At 40.2% G+C, this 24433-nt stretch overlaps 2 protein-coding genes across 4 annotated transcripts in view; one reads left to right on the forward strand and one right to left on the reverse strand.

Moving 5' to 3' along the window:
* The window catches only part of LOC117605821 (uncharacterized), a 45032-nt gene that overhangs the window by 16824 nt on the left and 3775 nt on the right, over nucleotides 1-24433 (forward strand). The window lies entirely within an intron of this gene.
* Nucleotides 19745-24150, reverse strand: LOC143305805 (uncharacterized). The gene is given in 3 exon segments (XM_076690835.1): nucleotides 19745-23698; nucleotides 23701-23800; nucleotides 24004-24150. Coding segments are annotated over 3 exon segments (1077 nt in total). The 3' UTR covers nucleotides 19745-22868.

Here is a 24433-nt window from a genome sequence, read left to right on the forward strand (position 1 = left end):
TACCGTTGCGTGTCGTAGGGGTTCTCAATGATCAGCATAAAAAATTCAATATAATTGAATAAATGAGGGGAAAAAATTAACTCTCTAGAACTCAAATTTTTCATATTTCTGAAAACAAATGTGAAGTTAATTTTATTTATTTTCACAATATTAAACACGATACAAATGGATAAATATATTAGAATCAGAAATCAGAAAAATACGTCTACATACTTCGGAAGCAAGAAGGCGGAATGAAAAAGAAGAGCTTTAAACAAAAGAATTAAGAAACAAGAGAAATTATATCTAGGAAATACAAACATTTTAAAAACAAATAAAACTATATAGAATCTTTTAATTTCATATTAAATAAATAATATAAATACTAATTTAATTTACAATCTTCACTATGTCAATCCAATGCATATATAACTTTTAAAATCTGACGTTTACTTCAACAAAATGATATAGCGTTAGAGGCGTTTATATTTCTAAATTAAAGTGAACAATAAAGACTCGATAATTTTTAAAATAGTAATTTTACAGATATTAATGGTGGATGTGAATATTAATTTGTAGTGTTTAATATTCTTTATTATAATTTATTTATTACAATACATGTAAGCTACAATGGTTAAAATGATAAACAACAGAGTTTCAACTGTATCACAAAAGTTTTATATAATAATTCAAAATTATAATATACGATTGTAAAGAGGGTTAAGGGGGTAGACACGGGTAATAGTAGCGCGTTGACATTACCGGCAAAAATGGGCATAAAGATGGGTTTACGCGCTTCCGTTATTCGTCCTTGTATGAGAACATTTAGGGCTGGGTGAGGGCTTATTCGAAAGAGGAAGGTCCAATGCACACCGCTCAACTCATGTTTCAGTGGGATTATGTTGATGTTTAGTAATATAAGCGTCCAAAGTAGAGGTAAAAATTCGACAAAATGCATTCGCGGAATCGAAGCATTTTTAGGCCACTAAAAGAGTGCTGTGATTGAAATCATGAGTTGAGCGGTCTAGCCTTATCTGTAAATTAAGATCTATTTTGTCTTCATTTGTTGCGAAATAAGGACGAATAACGGATGCCCGTAAAAGCATTCTCACAGACCAGTTCCGCCATTTTGTGGATAATACAGAGCAATTCATGTGACAAATTCAGTTCAGCTAGTAGTTATAAGGTGGCGTCTAACTAAGAAGGCTGCCGATTTGGAATCGTAGCCAAAATCAGGCGTTAGCTTGGTTACGTCACTCGACTGAAGGCAAGCGAAAGCAAGCAAAAAAGGCAACAACGCCGAGTGAGACGCACTACAGTCATTTTGTCCTTCTCTCATTCTGAATGTTGAGATTCCCTTTTCGCTAGATTTTGACTGACGCCCGCCTGGATTTTTCACAGCACCCCATAACAAACCTCGCTAAAAGAGAAGGTATAACAAGAGAAGATTATACCTCCTCTTTGCAATAATTCTGCAAACGTTTATATAAGTTGTATACGAGAAATTTATTTATTTAAATTATTTGCATTCACTCAGAATATTGACTCCTTTGTATTTTTTATTAGTTTCGTAAAAACAAAGTTACTATAGGTTTCTCAAAATACAAGCGTCACGCAATTGGGACGAGTTATAATAGTGAGAGGGAATAGTAGCGAGGGGAGAGGAAAGAAAGAGCCGAGGCTTCTCCATTTATTAGTTCTAACAGTATTTTTTTATGCAGAATGTTTCAAGGAGTTGATACGAGTAAAGAAAAAAATGCAATTCTATTTAAATAAAAAGTGCATCTACATTTTTTTAGTGCATCGTTGCATTCACGAAGAAAATGAAGTTATAGAAAAATAAACATTATCATACTATTGAACTTTTACATGAACAGCTTTTTCCTATCTCTTACCAAATTCAAGATATAACCCGTCCCAATTGCGTGACGCACGCTGTATGCTTTTATGAATTAAAAAACATTTTTTTCTAAAAAATTCTCAGATTGCACGTTCCTTCGGTTCTTCAGAGTAGGCATATATTTTTCAACAGCAAGGCGTGCTACGGTGCGCTACTGTCCAAGAATGTTTGGTATAATGTAATTCGCCTACTATTATAAACAGCATTCTTCAATAGTGACCTTGTGACGAAAGTCACCTACGTCACGCGGCGCCGGACCCCGAGTCGCTCGCGCAAGTAAACAAGCCGCGAGCGGATATACATATAAAGGGCAGCCAGCAGCGATTAAGGGGGTAGACACGGGTAATGCAGCGAGATGACATTAAGCCGAGTATCCACCTCTATCAAACGCCCGTATCGTATCACCGTTCCGAACCCTTTCGAATAGGCAGATGTTGCCTCGTTGCATGCCACGGCGTGCTACAGCTCGGGCAATATTTCTTCGTTTCTTGAAAGAAACTCCTATAGGCGAGAAGTTTCGATTTCCTGCATGCTGTTTCTTTATTGTAATTGTCCTAACCATATCGTGTTTGGTATCATTTTAATCAGAAAAACGTCACAAATATCTTGGTAAAAGTTTTATAAGAAAAAAATGAAAAATAACAAAGTTCAGTCATTGCATTAGTATTATCTCACTGATATATCCGATTCCAGATCATATTATCTCGAGCCTCAAGTGTCATGTTTCCACTTGACATAGCATTTCGGGCCTTCGCCTGGGTATGTTGTTTTTACGTTTCAAGTGGTCTCCGAACCTATCCTTTGAACAGCAAGAAACCGACAATTTTCGGATCGGCCCATTCCTTCACCTCCGTATCACAGCCCAATAGAACTTTCGATACTCGGCAACGGAAAAATCTCTGGAAAATTAACATTGTCCTTTTTCAATAATCACAGAGGTTCTTATTAACATTGCTCTTTTATGTACAGCGTATCACCGAAGATAATTGATCTGTCCATACGACCAAGGTCTATAAGACGAAAAACGCCTACAATAAAGTTCATACGACTAACAAGGCTGTATGACAAAGAAAGAAATAATTAGGAATAAATAACTACGTACACAATAAGTGTAATCATGAGTTAAAAATGTTCTCTTCCAGACAAAAACCTGGATAAGGAGAACGTTGATACAGGCAACCTCATTCAATCACAAGAGGCTGAGGAACCACTCGATATCGGTAGTACGGAAGATAGGGAAATACCCGTAAATAAAACTTCCATCAATGAGGTTATGTTAGAAATGCTAGGAGAGCATCCTGACACCAAAAAAGAAATACCAATAAAAATAAATGAGGAACTAAAGATTCTCTGGCAAAGATGGATGCAGGAGGGTTATCCGGAGGATAAAAAGAAAAATATCCTCGAAACCTATCCTAGAAAGGACGATTTCTACACGGAGGCACCAAAAGTAAACATAGAAATTGGTCTAGTCATGACAGAAGTCGCCTTAAAACGAGACGAACACTTTACGGAGACACAAAATTGTATTGGCTCGGCGATTTCGGCACTAGGTGCGGCAGTGTCCATGATTCTGGAAGAACCGGAAGACTGTATCGACCAGGAGGCGCTCATGAAATACTTATGCGATACGGGAAAACTATTAACGGACGTATTTCATCAACAGTCTAAGGCACGAAGAGCCTTCATTACCCCACTAATGAATAAATCGGTTAAGCCAAGAGCTGATGCTACTAAAGCAGATGAATGGCTGTATGGCAAAAAATTTGCCGAACAAGTAAAGGAGGCTAAAGATACAGAAAAGGCCTGCTCTAGCATTAAGGCAACACCTAACATAATAATCTAGGGACCAGGGAACCTCGAAGTACCCACCTGCAAAATACAAGCAGGTGGGGAATCAACAGAAAAAATCTGTAATAAGATTCAAGCCCAGGCCTCAGCGAACAGGGTACAGCACGACAAAAGCATCGAGCCGGTCGACGAGTCATCGTCTGCCTCCAAGGAAGTAACTGAGGCAAGCATACCGGCAGGCCGCCTGAAACACTTTATAAAAAACTGGGAACAATTCACTGATTATACATTTGTTCTAGAATGTCTGAAGGGTTATAAAATACCTTTTAAAACAACTCCATACCAATTAAGACCGCCAGCAGAGCCAAAGTGGGCTAAACACAATCTTATTAAAATAAAACAAGAAGTTAACAAACTATTAGCTAAAAAAGTAGTAGAGCCCTGTGAAGATGAAGATAATTAATTTATTTCCTCTTTCTTTCTAGTTGACGAACCAGATGGTTCCAGCAGATTTATTATTAACCTAAAAAACTTAAACAAATTTATTGATACTACCCATTTTAAAATGGAGGATATTAAATCCGCTAAACACTTAATATCTAGAGGTGCATATATGTGTTCAATAGATTTAAAAGTCGCATATTACCTTATTAATATTCATAAATCCTTCCGGAAATTCTTAAGATTTAGATTTCAAGGACAGATGTTTCAGTTTACATGTTTACCTTTCGGCTTATGCACAAGTCCTTTTACTTATACAAAAATCATGAAGCCAGTCATGTATAAAATTAGAGAACTAGGAATTTTGTCAGATATATACATAGATGATATCTTAATAGTTGGAAATTCAGATAAATCCTGTGAAGAAAATTCTACCCTGGTGAAAAACCTGCTGGAACGATTAGGCTTCATCATAAACTATCAAAAAAGTTCACAGACTCCCAGTCAAAAATGTAAATACTTGGGTTTTATTATCACTTCATTAGACTTCAGACTAGAGTTAACAGACAGTAAGAAGGAACAAATAAAATCACTAATTAATACCTTAGAGAAAAACAAATACTATAAAATTAGAGACTTTGCAAAACTGCTGGGAAAGCTGTCTGCAGCCTGCCCAGCAATTGCATATGGGTCTATCTACTGTAAAAGACTAGAAAGACAAAAATATTTATCACTAATTTTAAATGTTAACGACTATGACGGTCGATTCTACGTTAATAAGTTAATAATGAACGAATTATATTGGTGGAAAATAAATATACCAACAAGCTCAAACCCAATTAGAACCCAACAGTTCAAGCTTGAGATAGCTTCAGACGCATTTTTGACTGGGTGGAGTGCACACTGTAACGGTGTAAATAGTCATGGTTTCTGGACGATCGAGGAAAGAAAGTTTAGCATAAACTATCTAGAATTGCTAGCAGCACACTTTGGCCTGAAATGTTTCGCAGACAAACTATCAAATTGCGAAATTCTCCTAAGAATTGATAACACGTTTCACAATATCCTATATCAATAGAACAGGTGGCATTCAAGTCACGTGACAAATTTAGTTCAGCTAGTAGTTATAAGATGGCGTCTAAGTAGAAAGGCTGCCGATTTGGAATCGTAGTCAGAATCAAGCGTTAGCTTGATTACGTCACTCGAACTGTGCTGCGAAGGCAAGCGAAAAAGGCAACATCGCTCGAATGCTGAGTGAGACGCACTACATTCATGCTATCCTCTCATTCTGAATGTTGAGATTGTCTCTTTTCGCTAAGTTTTGACTGCGGCCCGCTTGGATTTTTCACAACGCCCCATAACCTCGCCCCATTCAAACTATATCGTGTTTGGTATCATTTTAATCAGAAAAGTTTCACCAATGCGCTAGTAAAAGTTTCAGTAAAAAACAGTCAAAAAGAAAAAAGTTTCATAATTGAATTAGTATTAATCACACCGATACGTTTCGGCTCTTTCCTTTGATCATTAGACCTCTCTCTCTCTCCTTCACTGTCTGTCCCTTTCTACGTTCATGCTTGGCTGGTCGTCCCATCTAATTCGAGATTCGAGATCTCGGCTGGATATGTATATGCAACGTCTGGTCCTCAATCTCTGTTGCATATATTCAGCTTTTACTGTACAGTAAAACCTGGATAAATGCAACATCGCTATCCCCTCCACTTGGGGGGATCCCCCGAGGCGAACCGAGCCGCTCGACGAGGAAACCGTGTAATATGATCCGACCGTAATATCGGTGTGACTAATACTAATTGAACGATAAAACTTTTTTATTTTTAACTTTTTCTTAATGAAACTTTTACTAATGCATTTCTGAGATTTTTCTTATTAAAATGACACCAAACACGATATAGTTTGAATTATATTTATAAACAATAGTAATAGAATAAACAATATAGAATTGACACCAGGACTGAATATAAATGATGTCGGCTGAATACAAAAGATGTGGACGGACACAGAATCGGCATGTCGGCTGAATACAAAACATGTGTACGGACGCAGAATCGATACCTCACTTGGATAAATGCAACATTAAATGCCCAGAATCGACACCTCGCTTGGATAAATGCAACATTAAATGCCCAGAATCGACACCTCGCTTGGATAAATGCAACATTAAATGCCCAGAATCGACACCTTGCCTGGATAAATGAAACCTTTGAAACCAGAGCCGACACCGCGACTGGTTTTGATTTCGATCTCTGTTGCTTTTCGCCAACCTTTAACATCAATTTTAGCAAGTAATTATAATTGAAACTATATCGTGTTTGGTACCATTTTAATCAGAAAAATTTCACCAATGCGTTAGTAAAAGTTTTAATAAAAAAAAGTCAAAAATAAAAAAGTTTTATAGTTGAATTAGTATTAGTCACACCGATACGTTTCGGCTCTTTCCTTTGATCATCGGACCTCTCTCTTTCCGCCACTGTCTGTCCCTTTCTACGTTCACGCTTGGCTGGTCGTCGCGTGTAACCCGAGATTCGACACCTCGCTTGGATAAATGCAACCACTGGGTCCCAATCTTGGTTGCATTTATCCAGGTTTTACTGTATATGTAGATGCGAGGTCCCACCATTTATTAGTTCTAATAGTACCGTAGTACTTTTTTATGCAGAATGTTTCAAGGAGTTGACACAAGTAAAAAAAGATGCAATTCCATTTAAATAAAAAGTGGATTTTCATTTTTTGAGTGCATCGTTGCATTCACGGAGAAAATGAAATCACAGAAAAATAGACATTATCATACTATTGAACTTTTACATAAACAGCTTTTTCCTATCTCTTACCAAATTCAAGATATAACCCGTCAGAAATTGCATGACGTATCCTGTATACTTTTATTAATTAAAACACATTTATTTAAAGAAGTTAATAATTTTTTCTAAAAAATTTCTCAGATTGCACGTTCCTTCGGTTCTTTAGAGTAGGCATATATTTTTCAGCATCGAGGGGTGCTATGGTGCGCTATATAAAATCCACGCGTTCAGTCAGTCAGAATTTATCGGAGCGGGACAAGAATTGCATTTTTTTTTTACCTGTGTCAACTCCTTGAAACATTCTGCATAAAAAAGTACTACGGTACTATTAGAACTAATAAATGGAGGGACCTCGCGTCTACATATACAGTAAAAGCTGAATATATGCAACAGAGATTGGGGACCAGACGTTGCATATACATATCCAGCCGAGATAAAATGTTATTAATTGTAAAACAAGAGGTTTATTTCAAATTGAGATCAAGATTGAATTAATTGCGATGAGTACATACTTGGAATAGACAAACAGCTGGCATTTCAAAGTAATCGATGATTATTCAAGGCTTACGACGTATCTTTTATGCAGCAGAAAATATTGTAATAGAGTGCAGTAGCGTAATCATAATAATTCGATAGGGGAATTAATATCTTTTTTTGTACCTTGTTAGTATCCTATTAATATTAAGTCCAATTGTCCTTATATTTATTCATTCCTGACAATGTTTTTTGAAATTTTCAAAGATATTCCAGTATTTATTAAGAAAAAGATTTTTAATTTTTTTTAACAGAGGGGTCAATTAATCCTTCTGACCGCTCCTTAGTCGCACTACTGAAAGAACTTGCTTTATAGTTTAAAATTATAAAAACATAATTTTCATTCAGCGGACCATTTAAAAATTAGCAATTTCGTTTTTTCCTTTAGATATTATTTATTGTCTGTTTATTGATTAGTGTTTCTGGTAGTGCTTCAAATATTTTGAATTACAATTATTATTTAAATACAATTAAATGCAATTATTATCAAATAATTGACTTTGAAATAAAGAAAGTCTGACTCGATTCACTGACACAATAAGTTAGTCAAGCTGTTACCATTGATATTTCATTATAATTTCATTTTGTTATTCTACAGACGAAAAATATTAAGAATATTTTAAGTATATTAATCTTTGAACAGCGGAGCCTGGGGCAATTATTCTGATCCAAATTTGTAAAACATATACAGGAATATACATATTAACATAAAGTTAAATATATAATTTTTAAACGAAAGCGTTTCATATATTGGGAGAATAATCTTAAAAGAACAGTGTAAAATGTAGAAAATGAAAATGATGAAAAATACGAAATTAAGTTAAAATTAGGGCTCTCTCCACGGTTCGCCCTCCGAGGGTTAAAGTTCTGAAATTAATTATTTCTATCATATCTCCCTTATGCAGAAAGGTTTAAATTGGGTACTAGTAATAAGTAGAACATTTAACTTTTGTATTAATTTGGATAGAAATGTAGATTTCATTATTTACTAGATAGAATTAATTTTGGCTACCGCAAATCTAAAATATTTGCAGATTCAAAGAAAGATCAATTCATCTTAAAACCTATGATAATTATATCCTATATCTAAGAAAAGCAATTTTAACAATTTTTTTAAATTGTGAAGATGAATTGACCCTAAAGAGACGGAGCCTTATACATAACAATCAAGACCCGATTAAGATTTCTGTAAAGGATAACATTAAAAAAAATTCTTTTGATATCTTTAACACAGTAAATAAAAGGCTTATAACAGAACCCTCTGAAAAGTGGGGCCCGTAGCTATAACCTCTCTTGATCCGACACTTGTAACAATTCATTTTTAATGTTTTTCAGTTATAATCTTGAAGGCATAAATATAAATAAATAATTTTTTGGAAATTTATTTTTGATAAAAATAGTATATTTTCGCTATTTTCTACTTGATGGTACTGACCAACCCCCTCTTTAGTCTTTCTAGGGTTAAGGAATAACAAATAGTTTATAAAAATATTAGGTTGGGGAAAAAGAAATCCATTATTTCTACGTTTATTGCAAGACTTTATTTAACATGGTTCGGATTGTCCGATTTGGGTCAAATATGCACCGTTTTGTTGTATAATTTGTTGCCATTTTAAAGGTAACCTCATAATGCCTCTCGCAGAAGTTCTGGTCCCTATTAGCGAAAAACTTGACTAACAATAAGCGATTTTCACAATCTTTTCTTGATATGCATATAAAGCAATAATATAATAATTATAAATGCATAAATATAAAATGTTTATCATGTCAAGTGTGATATATTTTCGATATCATCACTAAAACACCTACTCTCACTATAATAATAAATAAGTAGAAATAAAAATGCACTATCTGACCTAATTCTCTTCATTTTTCCTATTTCAAGTATAATATGTACATACACGTGCGATGAAATCTTCAGGCATCCATAGGAAACATGGAGATACACATAGAGGAAACAAGAATTCTTAAAATCTTAATTTTCAGAACATAAATGATAAATGTAATTTTAAAGAAAAGTAAATTAAGAAAAAAAGTACTTACAGTTATTAAATATTATAAAATTTAGTACATAACTGAAAAGTACAAGTAACAAAATAAATATTCCAATTTTTCCTAGGGAAACCTGATTTGATCGCGAGTATACAAAATATATGTATGTTCCCATAAATTTTACCAGACCATTTGAATAATGCTTTATAGACAGAAATATTGCAATTCCGTAAGAAAGATCGATTTCATTTCTATCGACATCTCGCTACGGGTGCGACTGGTTCGAATTTATGCTCCCGACATGACATGAGTACGACAACGTGAAATTAACCGTGACCTTTCGGGGTATAAGATGAATTAAACGATATATTGACATATGTATGTAAGTTCCACGTATGGACAAATCGATGTGTAATGCTATGTAAAGTTATCTTTAATCCGTAAATGATACTTCAATATGGTCATTACATTTTTCATCCAATATGTAGCATGATCAATCATTGGAATGTTTAATCGATCTTTTTGTTCTGTTTGAATTTACTACACTTACATGTTTCATACGTTTATGGAGATACTGAAACAAAACCGATTGTTATAAACCTGCAATATTGAAAAAGCAAAGATAAAAAACGATACAGTTGTATTTCTGATTACAATTGTACACATAGAGTATGTTATTTTTCTGTTGCGAAAAATCTGCGAAATGCGATGAGCGTAACATGATCCGAGCTGGAATATCGACGAAGCAATACTACTGCAACGATAACATTTATTATTTTTTGTTTATTTCTTTTCTTTCTAATGAAGCTCTTACTAATGGATTTGTGAGATTTTTCTGATTAAAACTCGAGCAAACACAACATAATTTGAAATTATATTTACTTATTTACTTATTCACTTATTCACTTATTTCTACAATATTATGAAGTAAATATAATGCGAATTATGTCGAGTTTGGTCTTATTTTAATCAGAGAAACCTTACAATTACATTGATAAGAGTTTCATTTGGTAAAAATAAAAAATAAAGTTTCATTATTGAATTAGTAATGTCTCGTCCATATATTTTTCTCGGTCTCTTTAATTCTTGGACCTGTTTCGGTCGTGGATACACCGCTAACTACGGCTCGGTTTAATCTTTCGTGTGGGAAGTGAAAAATAACAAATGAATTGGCATCAAAATGTCGATTAATAAGCCCCCTATCAATGAGCGTTGTCATCAAAGAACCGATTAATAGGTTTTCGGTCAGTAACGTGTTAAGAATTAACAGTATTGTATTGTATTTATTGAAAAATAAGATCGTAAGCTCCGTAAGAGCTCATTGATCTGGTACAACAATAACCATTACATATCTTTACAATCTGTTCGTAAAAAAGTTAATGGAAAAGAGATGAACAAACTTTGTTAATGTGTAGAAAAGTAACTAGATAGAAATGTTGTTCTTCTGTAAAAAGCGGGTGATGATATTTAGTTCCTTGAGATGTGGACCAGAGAGAAAAGTTTCTATGCACCAGGAAGAATTAACACGAGTGGCGACTCAGGTTCGAATTGATAATAGCCCTTTGACTGCGGCGTGATCACGGAGAAGTCCATCAATACGGACGGCGCGTTATTCGCTTGTCGGTCGTTACCACTGGTCGGATAAAACGATAAGTTTCCTATTCAATTACAGTAAAAGCTGGATATATGCAACAAACATTGGGACCCAGACGTTGCATATATCCAGTCGAGGTGTCGAATCTCGGGTTACACGCGACGAGCAGCCAAGCGTGAACGTAGAAAAGGACAGACAGTGGCGGAAAGAGAGAGGTCCGATGATCAAAGGAAAGAGCCGAAACGTATCGGTGTAACTAATACTAATTCAACTATAAAACTTTTTTATTTTTGACTTTTTTTTAATGAAACTTTTACTAGCGCATTGGTGAGATTTTTGTGATTAAAATGATACCAAACACGATATAGTTTGAATGGGGTGAGGTTTGTTATGGGGCGCTGTGGAAAATCCAGGCGGGCGGCAGTCAAAACTTAGCGAAAGGGGACAATCTCAACGTTCAGAATGAGAGAAGGACAGCATGACTGTAGTGCGTCTCACTCAGCGTTCGGGCGATGTTGCCTTTTTCGCTTGCCTTCGTAGCACAGTTCGAGTGACGTAATCAAGCTAACGCTTGATTCTGACTACGATTCCAAATCGGCAGCCTTTCTACTTAAACGCCACCTTATAACTACTAGCTGAACTAAATTTGTCACGTGACTTGCTCTGTAGTATCCAGATAATGGCGGAACTCGTCTTTGGGAATGCTTTTACGGGAATCGGTTATTCGTCCTTATACGAGAAGATCTTGATCTGAATAAGGGCTCATTTGAAAGAGGAAGGTTCAATGCAGTGCGGTCAACTCACCGTTTGAGTCACAAAACACTTTTAGTGGCCTAAAAATGCTTCCAATTTGCAACTGCATTTTGTCGATTTTTTCTTCTACTTTCGACACTGATATTATTAAATATGCACATAATCTCGTTAAACCATGAGTTGACCGCCCTGCATTGGACCTTCCTCTTTCGAATGAGCCCTTACCCAGCCCTATGTGTTCTCATATAAGGACAAATAACCGATTCCCGTAAACCCATTAATAGGCCCGTTTTTGCCGGTAATGTCACCTCGCTGCATTACCCGTGTCTACCCCCTTAAGGGCACAGACTCCTTGTGCCATGACCTGTATGCGTGCACTCACACAATCAACGGAAAGCATGCACGTATACGCCATGCGTGAGAAAGACACTCGATTTGGTAGATTTCGTTTTTCGTCTCGATAATTGCAGAAATGAAATTTTCGCGGGTACAGCACCCACGGGTAGACTTCACCACAGGGTGGTCTGGTCCGTTTCAACGCTAATAAACACCATACGTTGAGAAAAATGTTAGTTTATCTCCGTTGGGTTCGTCAGTGTTCTGGATCCCATACGGGTCCCTCCTGGAAACTCTATGTTGGCGTGCGTGAATTGTAAAATGATATAGGGATGGAAATCGAAAGAAATGTTAACACTGTTTAGTGTGCAAAAGAAAATAAATTTAATTCAAAAAAAACTATTGAAGCTAACACAAACTGAATTCCAAATGACTATTGAATTAATACTGTTAAATTCTGATAAATACTGATAAAGACTGAGTGATGGATTCAGATTAGAACAATAATGGTTAACAAAGGTAAAGATGCTTAACCTATTTGATACACAACTTCAATTAGAAACGTAAATTTTTCCTTTGATTCGCAATTGGACCTTTCGATATAATTTTGAATGATTTTAGATTGAAATTTTACAACGTTAGACGACTGGCTCGATCGAATAGAAATGTGAAAAGTTAGCGGTGTCTATCCGCGAGGAAACGACCTGAATGAAGAGGCTCTTACAACCCCCGAAAGGGCTTTACAGGTCGTCTCTGATAAAATACTGAGATCGAAGCAATCGTCACACACAAAATCGCGATGGATGAACATTCGAAATATTAATATAATGTATAATATACGGTTCGGTACCTGAACGTGAAAAACAAGACGATCTAAAATAAAGAGACTCTTATAACCTGTAGGCTTAATAGATCGCCCGTTTTGCCTTGTTGAAAATCAATTACAATGCCGTGCTCGACAAATTAGTACAGAACAAGCTTACCGTAAAAATGTAGAGTATAATGTACGATAAAAAAAATCGCTTTGGAATTCGCTGTATGTTCGTTGAAAATCGCTGATAGATCTGGAACACCAAGAGAGATGATGGGATCGCTGTTACACTCGCACTTGTCGCGCGCGCGTTTGCCGATTGTATTACGATTAACAATTAAACAAGACGTTCACAAAGACGTTTACGAGATTCGAAAAAATTGAATAATTAAACGCGATGAATTTAATACGAGAATTACGCGATCAAACGGATTAAAAAGAAAGAGAAAAGATAGAAATTTAGAAGTGTGAAATGAATTTAACGTGCGTGTCTCTGAGTCTTTGCCGCGTATCCGGAATTTCACCCTCGCAACACTCTGCCTATGATTAGGACTTGCCGCGCAGCTAAATTACACGAAGTACGGGCTCCCGTTACGACTTACTCGATTGTTCGACGAAGAGTGATCAAAATCGATCGCGATCCTGGCCGGAAGGGCCCGTCGCGAAGACGATGTCCTGCGCGGGGGCATCTCGACAAATCATAGTTCGTGACGACAGCGTCGCGTGCGTCTCTATTGGCTAAGGGCGCGTGCTAGGCGAATTCTCTAAGTCATGCCCTCTCTCTCTCTCGGTGTTTTATCTCTGTTTAACAGTTTCGGCGATTCTACGCCGTACTATTTCCAGAATATTCTATTTGCATCGATAATTTCAATAATTGATATGAAATGACATTATTATCAATCTAATAGTTTAAATTTGGGGTACTGAATTATGAATATATAAATGATGATACGTATGCATTATAACATTAAACTATTATGTATAAGTAGTGAACACGCAATCACGAAATTTCCTAGTTAACAATTGGCTTTTTCCATAATCGTTCTTGTTCGCAACGAAATCGAACAGCAGTACGAATTGCGCTGGTACGCACGTTGTGAAAATTACAATAGCATTCGGTGGTTAATTGCAGTCTTCAATTAGTATAATCTTTACTTATTAAATATACTTTAATCGAATATTCGTTGTTACGCCTGTAGCGAAATTCGTTCGAGAACGTTCTTGCTATTTGAAATCTACCGTTGGGTCTTAGTTTCAGGCAAATTCTTGGAATTCGATACAAAGACTTTTATTGCCCCGTTCGACCCTTCGCCTCTAAACAGTCTTCGAATACTTGCTAACGCTCGCTTGTGAGGGTTCTCATTCCTCACTCTTTTATTCAACCAAATAGTCAAATTGCTGAGCTATCTCGCGCTTTCATTACAGCATTCAATTCATACATACGATCGGGTTAGGGACCGACTGGCGCCTACGCGTGAAAAAGAGGAGAGTATCAGTTGTAATCTAAAAGATAAATTGATCTTTACGCTTTTGCGCAGTTAACCCGAGGAGACCCCTACAATGCAAAGCACTGGCTAACTGCGCAGCGAACGCTGTTTATCTATCCCGAATTCTGTTCGCGGCAGATTCGTTCCGTAGTAACGCAGTTGAGCACGACGATAGTTTCAAGGAGGAGTAATAAACTAAAGAAAAGAATTGAGAAATGAAAGGAGAAGTAAAGGAAAGGAAAGACAAAAATAGAATAATTATAAGCTCAAACTCTTCCCTGCGCATTTCCCACATGAAGAAGTCTCTTACAACCCGAAGGCTTGATGGGAAAGCACAGAGTCGAGGAGGAAATTGAAACGATGAAGTTGTAATTCGCCCTCCTCACGCCCCTTACATGAGGAGACTCCTATAACCCAAAGGCTTGATAAGGGCACGTGAGGCGGACAAATTTGTAAGATTTTCCCAGATGTGACAAAATCATGGTCAAGCAAACTGCAAAAATCCTTACTGGTTACAACCAGTGGAACGTCAACGACCATAGAGTGTTAATGTACGGTGTGGTATGATCGGGAACTGAATAATAATTGGTCCTTATTTTATCAATGGTACTGTTTAAAAGTTCGAGTTCGCGAAATTATAAGCGATCGAGAAGCCGGTTCGGATTATAAGGATTGGCGGTGAGACGGTAAGAAAGAGCTTGAGATTGAATAGTTCACAAATATATTTACAACACTGATTTGTACACTATTTACAAATTTACAAAGTCTGTTCGTCGAACAATGCGTATTGTCGCGATTGAGATCGTATAAAATTGTCTGTTCACACGCGTCGCGTCGAACTGAGCTTGAGAACGAGATGTATCAAAGCCACGTGTTGGCTCAATACGTGGCCACCACGAAATTATATTAATCCCGTGGATTTAAACGAGAATACAAATTCGCGCTGTCGCGTAGGCCGTTGGCACTAAAACGCGGTTATGCGAGCGAGATTTTAATTCACGAGATTGATACAGATGAAAAGAAAAACTATTTTGCTTGTGCACGCGTTGTGACTCTACCAGAAGCAGAACAATAATGGCCGCTCAGCGTTCTTCTTCACAGCGTGAACCGTTGGCTTCTTCTCGCTGACGTAAAGCACGCTGATTGGTCGGCCTGACCGGCATCCAACGTGGCTGCCGGTCGCGCTGCAGAGTGCTGCCGCGGTCCGCGTGGAAACGAGAGAAAGTGCATTTTTGAACAGGTACCCTAAATGGTCAAAGGTACGCTGCATTTCTTGAAAATGAGCTTCAATTTCTTTTTAATGAAGTGCCGATAATGTAGGGGAGACCGGGTATGGTTGCACAATTGTCACAATTGTTATAAAAAAGAAACTAAACAATAGAAACGTACTCATCATCCATGGCAACGCGTGGACATATTGTCGCCTCTCCCCCGCGATCGCACAGTTCGCTGTAGATTAGTATCAAGACACGACGGAAATTTTTGCAATATTTTTTCTATTAAATAAGTATATTGGTTTCTTAGTATCGACTATAACGGCTTTAAAATCCGGTAGTTTAAAGTTTTATTTAACTTATTCTGATGATCTTTTTGCATTTTTCAAACTTTGTAATAAATGAGTGGATAGTTTAAATTATTTAACGGTTGTTCCGAATAACTAGAATATCCAAAGGGTAGGATATGAGGTAGAATTGGTGTCACCGGTAATAAATAAATTGAACACAAGAATTGAAATGAAAAAGCAAAAGAAAAATGAATTTATTAAATCCAGAACCAAACGACTCTACTCTACGGGTACCGGTTGTAAAAGACCCCAGTCGAAAGTGGGGAAAAAGTCTGGTCCCAACAAAAGAAAATTAGATTAAAATAAATACCTGAAATTGAAAAAAGGCAACAAATATTTATATGTAGAAACTTACGCAAACTAGAAATACGAATAGAACGCAATTGAATGATCATTCAAAACTTAAAATAACGCACGCAATGAGAGCTCTCTTACCCTAAATCGCAATCGAATGGCGCCTCGCCGCCGTCGCAGCAGATTGCTGTGGTCCTTGCAAAATACTTCCTGATCACAGGAAGAGTCCCGCAATCGCGGACAGAGTGACCATAAACACGCGTCACTATCTGCACGGCTAGCCAGGTGGACAGATTCAGCCGATCGCCGCACTGTGCCGTACCAATCACTGCACACAGTTGGCCGTCTGAACTCTCCCACGAGATCGCCGGGCCGTGCAGAACACACACGACAGCACGTAGTGCTTCACACAACAGGTAGCACGCACGATTGCAAATCGCCACACGTTCAAAGTTCAATCAATAGCAAAACTGTGGCCTAATCAATAGCACAAAAACTAAGACTTTTCCTATCCGCACAATGTACCGATTACGGTCTTAATGCGTGGGTCCTACACCGCCACCACCGACCCGCCGCTCGCGCCTGCGCATTGCCGCGTGACAACGTCCCCGCATGCACCCTCGCGCAGCGCCAAATTCAAACCAGTCGCATGAATTAAACATGCAAAATGCCACACATGCTCGACATGCTAAACATGCAAAATGCTAGATATGCTAGACATGCTAAAAAAAAACCGCGAAACGCGAACAACGGTGCGGGTCAAGTAGTGCGAGGAAGTATATATGTCACAGAACATTTGGGGTTATTTGTCACATGTATTCGCGAGGATTACCGATGTATATTTGCCATCACTGCGATTCAGATGATTTGGATTAACGATAAGACTGTTGACTTAATGATCTTCAATAATTGATAAGTTTGCTACAACTATTTTCAATTCATTTTTTTAGAATTCTCAATTTTATTATAGTTATAGTAGTAGTAAAGAACCGGATGGGGAAATAACATACTCCTAGTGTCACCTAGATCTTAAAGTTCTTTTGTGGCATCCGCTGGTTTATTAGCTCGATTCGATGAAGCCTAGCTTGGTGTTAGCCACCAAGCCGTAGAAGCTATTTATCTTGGCCCTCTTTAGATTACTGGGGCATAGGAACATTTCGTCCCAGGTTTTGTATCTTCTCAGAGCTAGGGCAGGACATCGGCATAGTATATGTATGCTGTCCTCCTTTTCTTCTCCACTTAGCCGGCAATTTATTTGCTCGGTCAGATCGAGATTGTGTAAATAAGTCCGTAGGGTCATGTGGCCTGTAAGGAGCCCTATGTAGGTTTTTATCTTTGTTTTGTTCATAGCCAGGAGTTCCTTCGTTCTACTGGCTGATGGTTGTTGCATCAAGAGTTTTGCCTGGCGGCAGTCCGTTACTTCTACTCAGGAGGACAGGTGTTGCCTCTCCAGGTCCTCTTTGATGAGTTTTTTCCCTAGGACAAAGGACACGTCGACTATCTGGTGGACTGGGCTCTTAAGGGTGCCCAGTTTTGCCAGAGGATAGTCGACACCGTCAGCTATCTCATTACCCTATACACCTTGGTGTCCAGGGGTCCATATGAGGGTAATTTGTTCAGCCTGCTGAGTTGTGTTAATGCCTGCATGCCTTTCCAGACAACGGATGATTCCGTGCTGGTCTTTGCAAGGGCATTTATAGCTGCTCTGCTGTCTGAGCAGATGCAGATCTTTTTGTACTTAACTCCTAAGGAGATCTGTAGTTTCGCGCATTCTGAAATTGCCAGAACCTCGACCTAAAAGACCGCGGCCAGTTCCTTCAGAGAGAGGCTGGTTCTGTGTTCCATCTACGGGCCACAGAAACCTACCCCAAAGCGGTTGTTATTTCCTGAACCATCCATATACCAGATGTCAGTGCCCAGGTTATCCAGAAATCCCGGTTTCTTCCAGTCGTCCCTAATTGGTATATGGACCTTGACCGTCCTTTGTAGCTGGTACTTCCTGGGCATTCTATCCTGCACAAATGTGAACGGGGGGTTGTGTAGGAGATCCAGTGCCGTGTGTCCCTTCCTGGTGCTCTTCCATTCCCTCAGACAGCGCGGTGTATACGTTGAGAGTTTGGCGACACTAATCATGACGTGCTTAAGGAGAGGACATCCTAGAGCCATTTGTAGTGCGGCTGTTGGTGTGGTTTTTATGGACCCTACGATAGCTCTCAGGTAGCTTCCCTGGAAGCTTTTGAATGGGTTCCTTGTTTCTGTTCTTCTAGTTCTGGGCCATCATACTATTGCGATATAGGTTAGCCGCGGTAGTAGAATGGCTTTGTAAATCCATAGGGCAATGCTGGGCTTGAAACCCCAGGTCTTTCCTAAAGCCCTTTTGCACGCCCATAGGGATGTGTAAAAATTTTTGCTCTTTATATCGAGGTGCAGCTTCCAGCTTAGTTTGGAGTCGAGGTATACTCCCAGGTATTTTAATGAGGAAGTATATAGGAGGTCCTTGCCCCATAGATTTAAGTAATCAATGGGTTCCGGTTTGTATTTTCTGGTGAAAATTATAGCCGAGGTCTCTGACGGATTTACCGTTAGTCCCTTGGCTTCACACCAGGTTTGAATGATCTTAAGTGTCATGCGCTCCTTAAGAATGGATAGGAAGCTCCCTCTAATGAGGACGGCTACGTCATCTGCGTTCCGAAGATGAGGAAGCCTGCTATATGTAGGCTTACCAGAAGTTCGTCTATTACTAGACACCACAGAAGTGGGGGTAGAATACCACCTTGTGGGCAGCCCCTAGTAGGTCTTCCGTGAACCGTGATGTCATTGTGATTGACTGTCACCTTCCCGCCGTTTAACATGCTCTGGATCCAATCCAGCAAGGTTTCGAGGGTATCGCGGTGTATTACGGCTTCCCGTATTGTTTGATATGATGTACTGTCAAAAGCTTCCTCAATATTCAGGAACACTCCCAGGGCACAGCCCTTAGCCTCTAGCTGTGACTCGACTTCACACACAAGGTGGTGTAGAGCCGTGTCTGTCGACCGTCCTTCCCTATAGGCATATTGTGAGGTAGCCAGAGGCTGAAGAGTTAGCGGGCCTGTCTTGAGATAGCGATCAACCAACCTTTCCAACGTTTTAAGGATGAAAGAGGTAAGACTGATGGGTCTGAAATCCTTTGCCAGGATGTGTCCGTTTCTCCCCGGTTTGGGTATGAATACCACTTTGGTGTTCCCACCCAATAGTCTAAGGGCTATGTTGGCCCTGAAAATTTTCGTCATAGGGCGTTGTAACAGTACTTTTTCTATACTGTGTCTTACTTTTTACACGTTTGGTAACGGGGAATTTTTAGGTTGTCTGACAAGAAACAGCGATAGATATCTGGTAGAAATCTGCTTATATATTTTCGGATGAATCATACATCAAGGAACTTCTACTACCGGAATTAATATTCTTTAATTCAGAAAACGTGGACGCCACTCCTGGCTCGTAGTACAACAATTTATACCGAATATCAATAACTTTAGAAAACGCGAACGCCACTCCTGGCTTGTAGGACAATGCTTTGCTGAACGACCTATTGAAATAATCTCGGTTCTTGTGAGAATGAATAGAATCTAAGTAATTGATATATATATATGAGATTATCAGAACGACGAGAGGTCTTGCCCTTGCGGGATAGAGTCGCACGTTGCTGATGTACACAAAGTCTTTGCGTTCCGTGATATCTAGGAAATGCCCAGAGGCACTTCCGTGGTCTCTTGGATTTTTCCGGATTCAGTGGTTCGTTCAGTACCGTGCTTCCTCACACACAATAGATGGAATTTTTGCCGGAACGACAATTGCACACTTGCCACCAGTAATGTGTAGGCATGCACTGTCGGCGGTTGCTATTAGATGTCTTTGAGATTCGACTGATAAGAACCGAAATTATCAATTTAACGCAATTAATGGTGTAATTTGTTACGTTAGGCGAGACTATGTTTGTTTGGCTATCTTGGCACTATTGCTTAGAACAACTAAGAGGTCTCGGCAGGGCACGATTACGTGACCTCGACGATTTCTCTGTTTCTAACAAACAGTGACCTTGACGTTGATACTATTTCGTTACATGAATATTTGAAAAGAATTGTCTTGAATATACAAAACGCGAATCACGAATCATATGTGCCACAAACCCAGGAGTCACAAACCGAGTCGCGGCACTGCTTCACGGAATTTATATTTCACTGGTGTTGACGTGAACCGAATTAGTGTAACTGAATTTGGATGTAATTAATTCTTTAAACTGACTACTACGACGAAACCTTGGTTATTCGCGAACGGGTATCCCTTGTAGCAGTGCCGCTGCTCAGCTTGTGCACGCGACTCCTCGGTTTGAGGCGCATACACGAAGACAGTAGATCGGCAGTTTGACGATTGTACCAAGTTGGTTTGACTCGCCTTCGCGTACCGTTTCTCGCCCAACGGACCCTCGTATTTCGCGTCTTAACGCTAGCGCTTTCGAACGTAGAGTGCTCGATCATCGATCTCGCATCGACCTCCTTCGATCGATCCTAGGTAGGGATCGATACCGCGTGGGGATCGATACGCACGCATCTCGAGCGAGTGGGAATCGTTGTCGTTTAAGGGGTATGCCCCTACTGACCCGACTATGTATTTATGTACCATAGTACATGGTTACAGCGTATTAGGACATTTAGTCCCTCTTGTAGTAGTACTGGAAAGATTCCATCTGGTCCAGGTGCTTTGTATGGGCAAAACGGTTTGATCGCCCATTTGATGTCCCTGGGCTGCTAAATTTTGGCTGCTAAAGGCCAGTCCCGGGGCTTTTAGGAGTCCCTGGGTCTTGTGCTGGAGTAGTTGTTCGTAGAGGTTGATTCTTGGAAGTTCGGAAAATGTGTTTCCAAGAGGTGTTTTAGCGTGTCTGATTCGCTATTAGTGAATTCCCCATTCGGGAGTTGCAAGCAATTAAGTTCAGCTCGGTGGTCTGAGGATAGAATTCTGCATAGCCTGGAGTCCTCTGGGGTTTCCTGTATGCTTCCACAGAAATGTCTTCAGCTTTTCCGTTTGGGTTTTACTATGGCTTTGCTGTATTCCTTCTGAGAGCTTCTATAGGCATCCCAGTGTACAGCAAGTCCAGTTTTCTTTACCTTTTTAAAATGTTTTCTGGTTTCAGTCTTGAGTATGGCTAATTCAGGGGTCTACCATGGTACTCGAGACGATCCTGTCCTAGGTTTTAACGGGCAGTTTGCTTCATAAGCGTCTGTGATGGCATTGCCAAAACAGAGCATTGATATTTCCAGGTCTTCCCTGGTGTGGAATCTGGTTGGCATGTTCTTGATAGTGGCAGAAAGGTTTGCCCTATATCTATCCCAGTTAGTGCGTCTTGGATTGCAAACCCAAGTAGTGGCAACGTTTAGTTGCAGGGAAAAGCGGATGAGTCTGTGATCGGATCCTGAAGGTTCATGAGGCCCTCCAGTCTTTTACCAGGTCCATTAGTCCCTGTGAACTAAGAGTGATGTCTGTTACCTTCTGTCTTCTAGAGTCCATGAAGGTCGTTTCAGTTCCTCTATTCAAAACACACAGTTTTGTGCTGATGAGGAATTCATGGAGGCTTTCTCCCCTTGGGTTGATGTTGGTGTTGCCCCGCCCAGTATGGTAGGAGGTTGGCATCACAACCCAATAGGAGTTCTAGTCCTTCTTTTCTTGCCAATTTTGTCAGTTTCTTGACTTCTGGTTGCGGTGGAAGGTCTGGGGAGTCATAGGACATATAAATTGAACCCAATAAGATCTCTCGGTTCCCTCCGTTGTCTAAGTTTAGCCTGAGTCGGATGACTGTAATGTCTCCGTAGCTTGTGTTACGTCGCACCTTATGAGTGGTTATTCTGCTAATACTATGATATACGGGTTCTGCCGATTAAAGCGCTAGAGCGCACCTTGACCTACCTTGGAGGTAATATAGGGTATAGGATAGGGGTGCAATGATCTGAGTACACGTACATAAATATTCGAACATATGTATATTCTGGTTCTGTTATTACATACCCTTCGTTGTCTTCGGGTGTTGCTAGTATATTCTCGTATCGCACCCGTCGGTCACTCACACTTAAGGTCTCGCTTTTCGCTTACGTTGCGGATCGGATACGACACTAGACTTGCGGCGCGTGACTACGACTCGACCTTGGAAGATGCAAGCGGTTGGTGGTGGTCCTGCACAGCACACGGGTGCACTCCTGGAGCTTATCCAATTATGGAACTGGTATCTCAGACCACGGCGATACACTAGTGTTGAACCGAGCACGTCGTTGATGATCTTCCTGGTTTCGAGGAGCCTAGTCGCGGATTTACTGCGAGTCACAAACGGGCAGCACTTCGTCGCTTCTTTACGCTATCACGGAACTGGCGTACTTGCGTTGCGCCGATAACTTATACTCCCGAAAGAGGAGTAGGTCACGCTCCTTGCTTGCTAAAACCTGCAAGCAGGGGTTTTTCGCTATCGCATTCCGCCAGTTCCCCAATTTCGTATCACGGGCGTTGCCAAGCGAGAAAACGCTAATGTTTCGCGGATTCCAGAGCGAGACCTCATTGGAATAGCGAAAGACGAAAATGGGTTATAACTAGAGACGTAACACTTGCCTGTGGTAATAGGGTCGCATTTAGTCCTTTGACTATGATGCAAGTCCTACGTTTGACCTCTGAGCGTGCATAATAAATGTTACCGCACCCACCCAGTCCTCTGATAGCATTGTGCACGAGCCATGGCTCTTGTACTAATGCTATGCTTGTGTGCATCACTGCCATGCTCCTGGCAAGAATCGCCGAGGCGCTTTTGCTGTGATGCAAATTAATCTGCATAATTCGGATACCGGAGCGAGCCATTAATTGACAGGTTCTAGCGTCCTTATTTGCTTGATTGACTTCAGGCCCCTTCTTAGGTTCCTTTTCGAGCAGCTTTACGGCTACTCGAACGGTCCCACAGAAGGGCCTAAAGCTGCAAGACCTGAGAGCCTCGAGCGAGGCATCGTCAACCAGGTAGGCGAAGTGGGTGTTCGAGGCACCACTGCTTTCGCTCCTCCTGGCGAGTACCCATTCTCCAGCCTTCAGGCCTTTGTTTTGTCTGTAGAGGAGTTTAATGGCCTCCTCGGCAGACAGACCCGGTTCCTCTACGTGCACCTCTACCCGATGGCGTTTGAGCAGTTCATCGGCTGGCAGCACATGTAGGCTGTTTCCTTCGATTTTAAATTCGGAGGCGAGGCTTTTAAGCCAGTCTCCGGTCGGTTCGTCTGCGCATCCGAAGATGATCGACCCGTCACATTCCCAAGATCCCGAGAAAATCGGGACCCTAGTGTCATCCGGGAGCTCAAGGATTTGTTTCCTGATCTGTTTCCTGATCAGGATCACCTCTTCTGCTCTAGTTTTCTATTCGGGTAGTTGACCGGAACCACCACTAGTTTACTTATTCCTTGGGTGGCCTGTGCATAGGACCCTTGGTCATGGATCTTCAGCTTCTTGTCCTAGTGATCCGAAGGACTAGGGGTGGTGTTTTCCGTCCTAGCGCGTTTGGGCACCCCGGACGGTTTGTTTTTAGCCTCGGCCCCTGAGGTGTTAGGTTTTGTCACCTGGGAGGGGGGATTGTGGCTGGGGTTGATTTCCCCTTGCCCTCCTTCTTCAACATTAGTTTCTTATAGCGGCGTCTTGCTGCACCGCTATAACGAACCCGGGATTTGTGCTGCTCTTTCGAGGAGCTCGCCCCTGTGTTGGTGTTGTCCTCCGGTCGTTCGCTCGCTAAGAAAGCCACGCCCTGGAGGAGTTTTGCCGGCGTGATGTCGGCATCAGGTGTAAGTTTTATTGTATCGGTGTCCATATGAGTCCCCCGAGTACCGCGGTCAAGCGATATCACCCGAGCAGAGCCGCGATTGCCCGGGGCTTGAATATTTACTCTTGGAGGTGGTCCGGTATCTAGAAGGAACCGTTTGCGAAGCAACATCCCTTGCGTCATGCAGCTCTCGGCACGGTCTCTCACACCTTAGCTTGGGGGGTTCTTCTTAGTCGGCCGCACGCAGGTCCACCCTTTCGGATGGGCCCACGTGCGGCCTTAAGCCCCATCCACCCGCCCGGACGCTTACTTCAGCCCTTTTGAGATTAAC

Source organism: Osmia lignaria, chromosome 2 (assembly GCF_051020975.1).
Source record: "Osmia lignaria lignaria isolate PbOS001 chromosome 2, iyOsmLign1, whole genome shotgun sequence".
Classification (NCBI taxonomy): domain Eukaryota; kingdom Metazoa; phylum Arthropoda; class Insecta; order Hymenoptera; family Megachilidae; genus Osmia; species Osmia lignaria.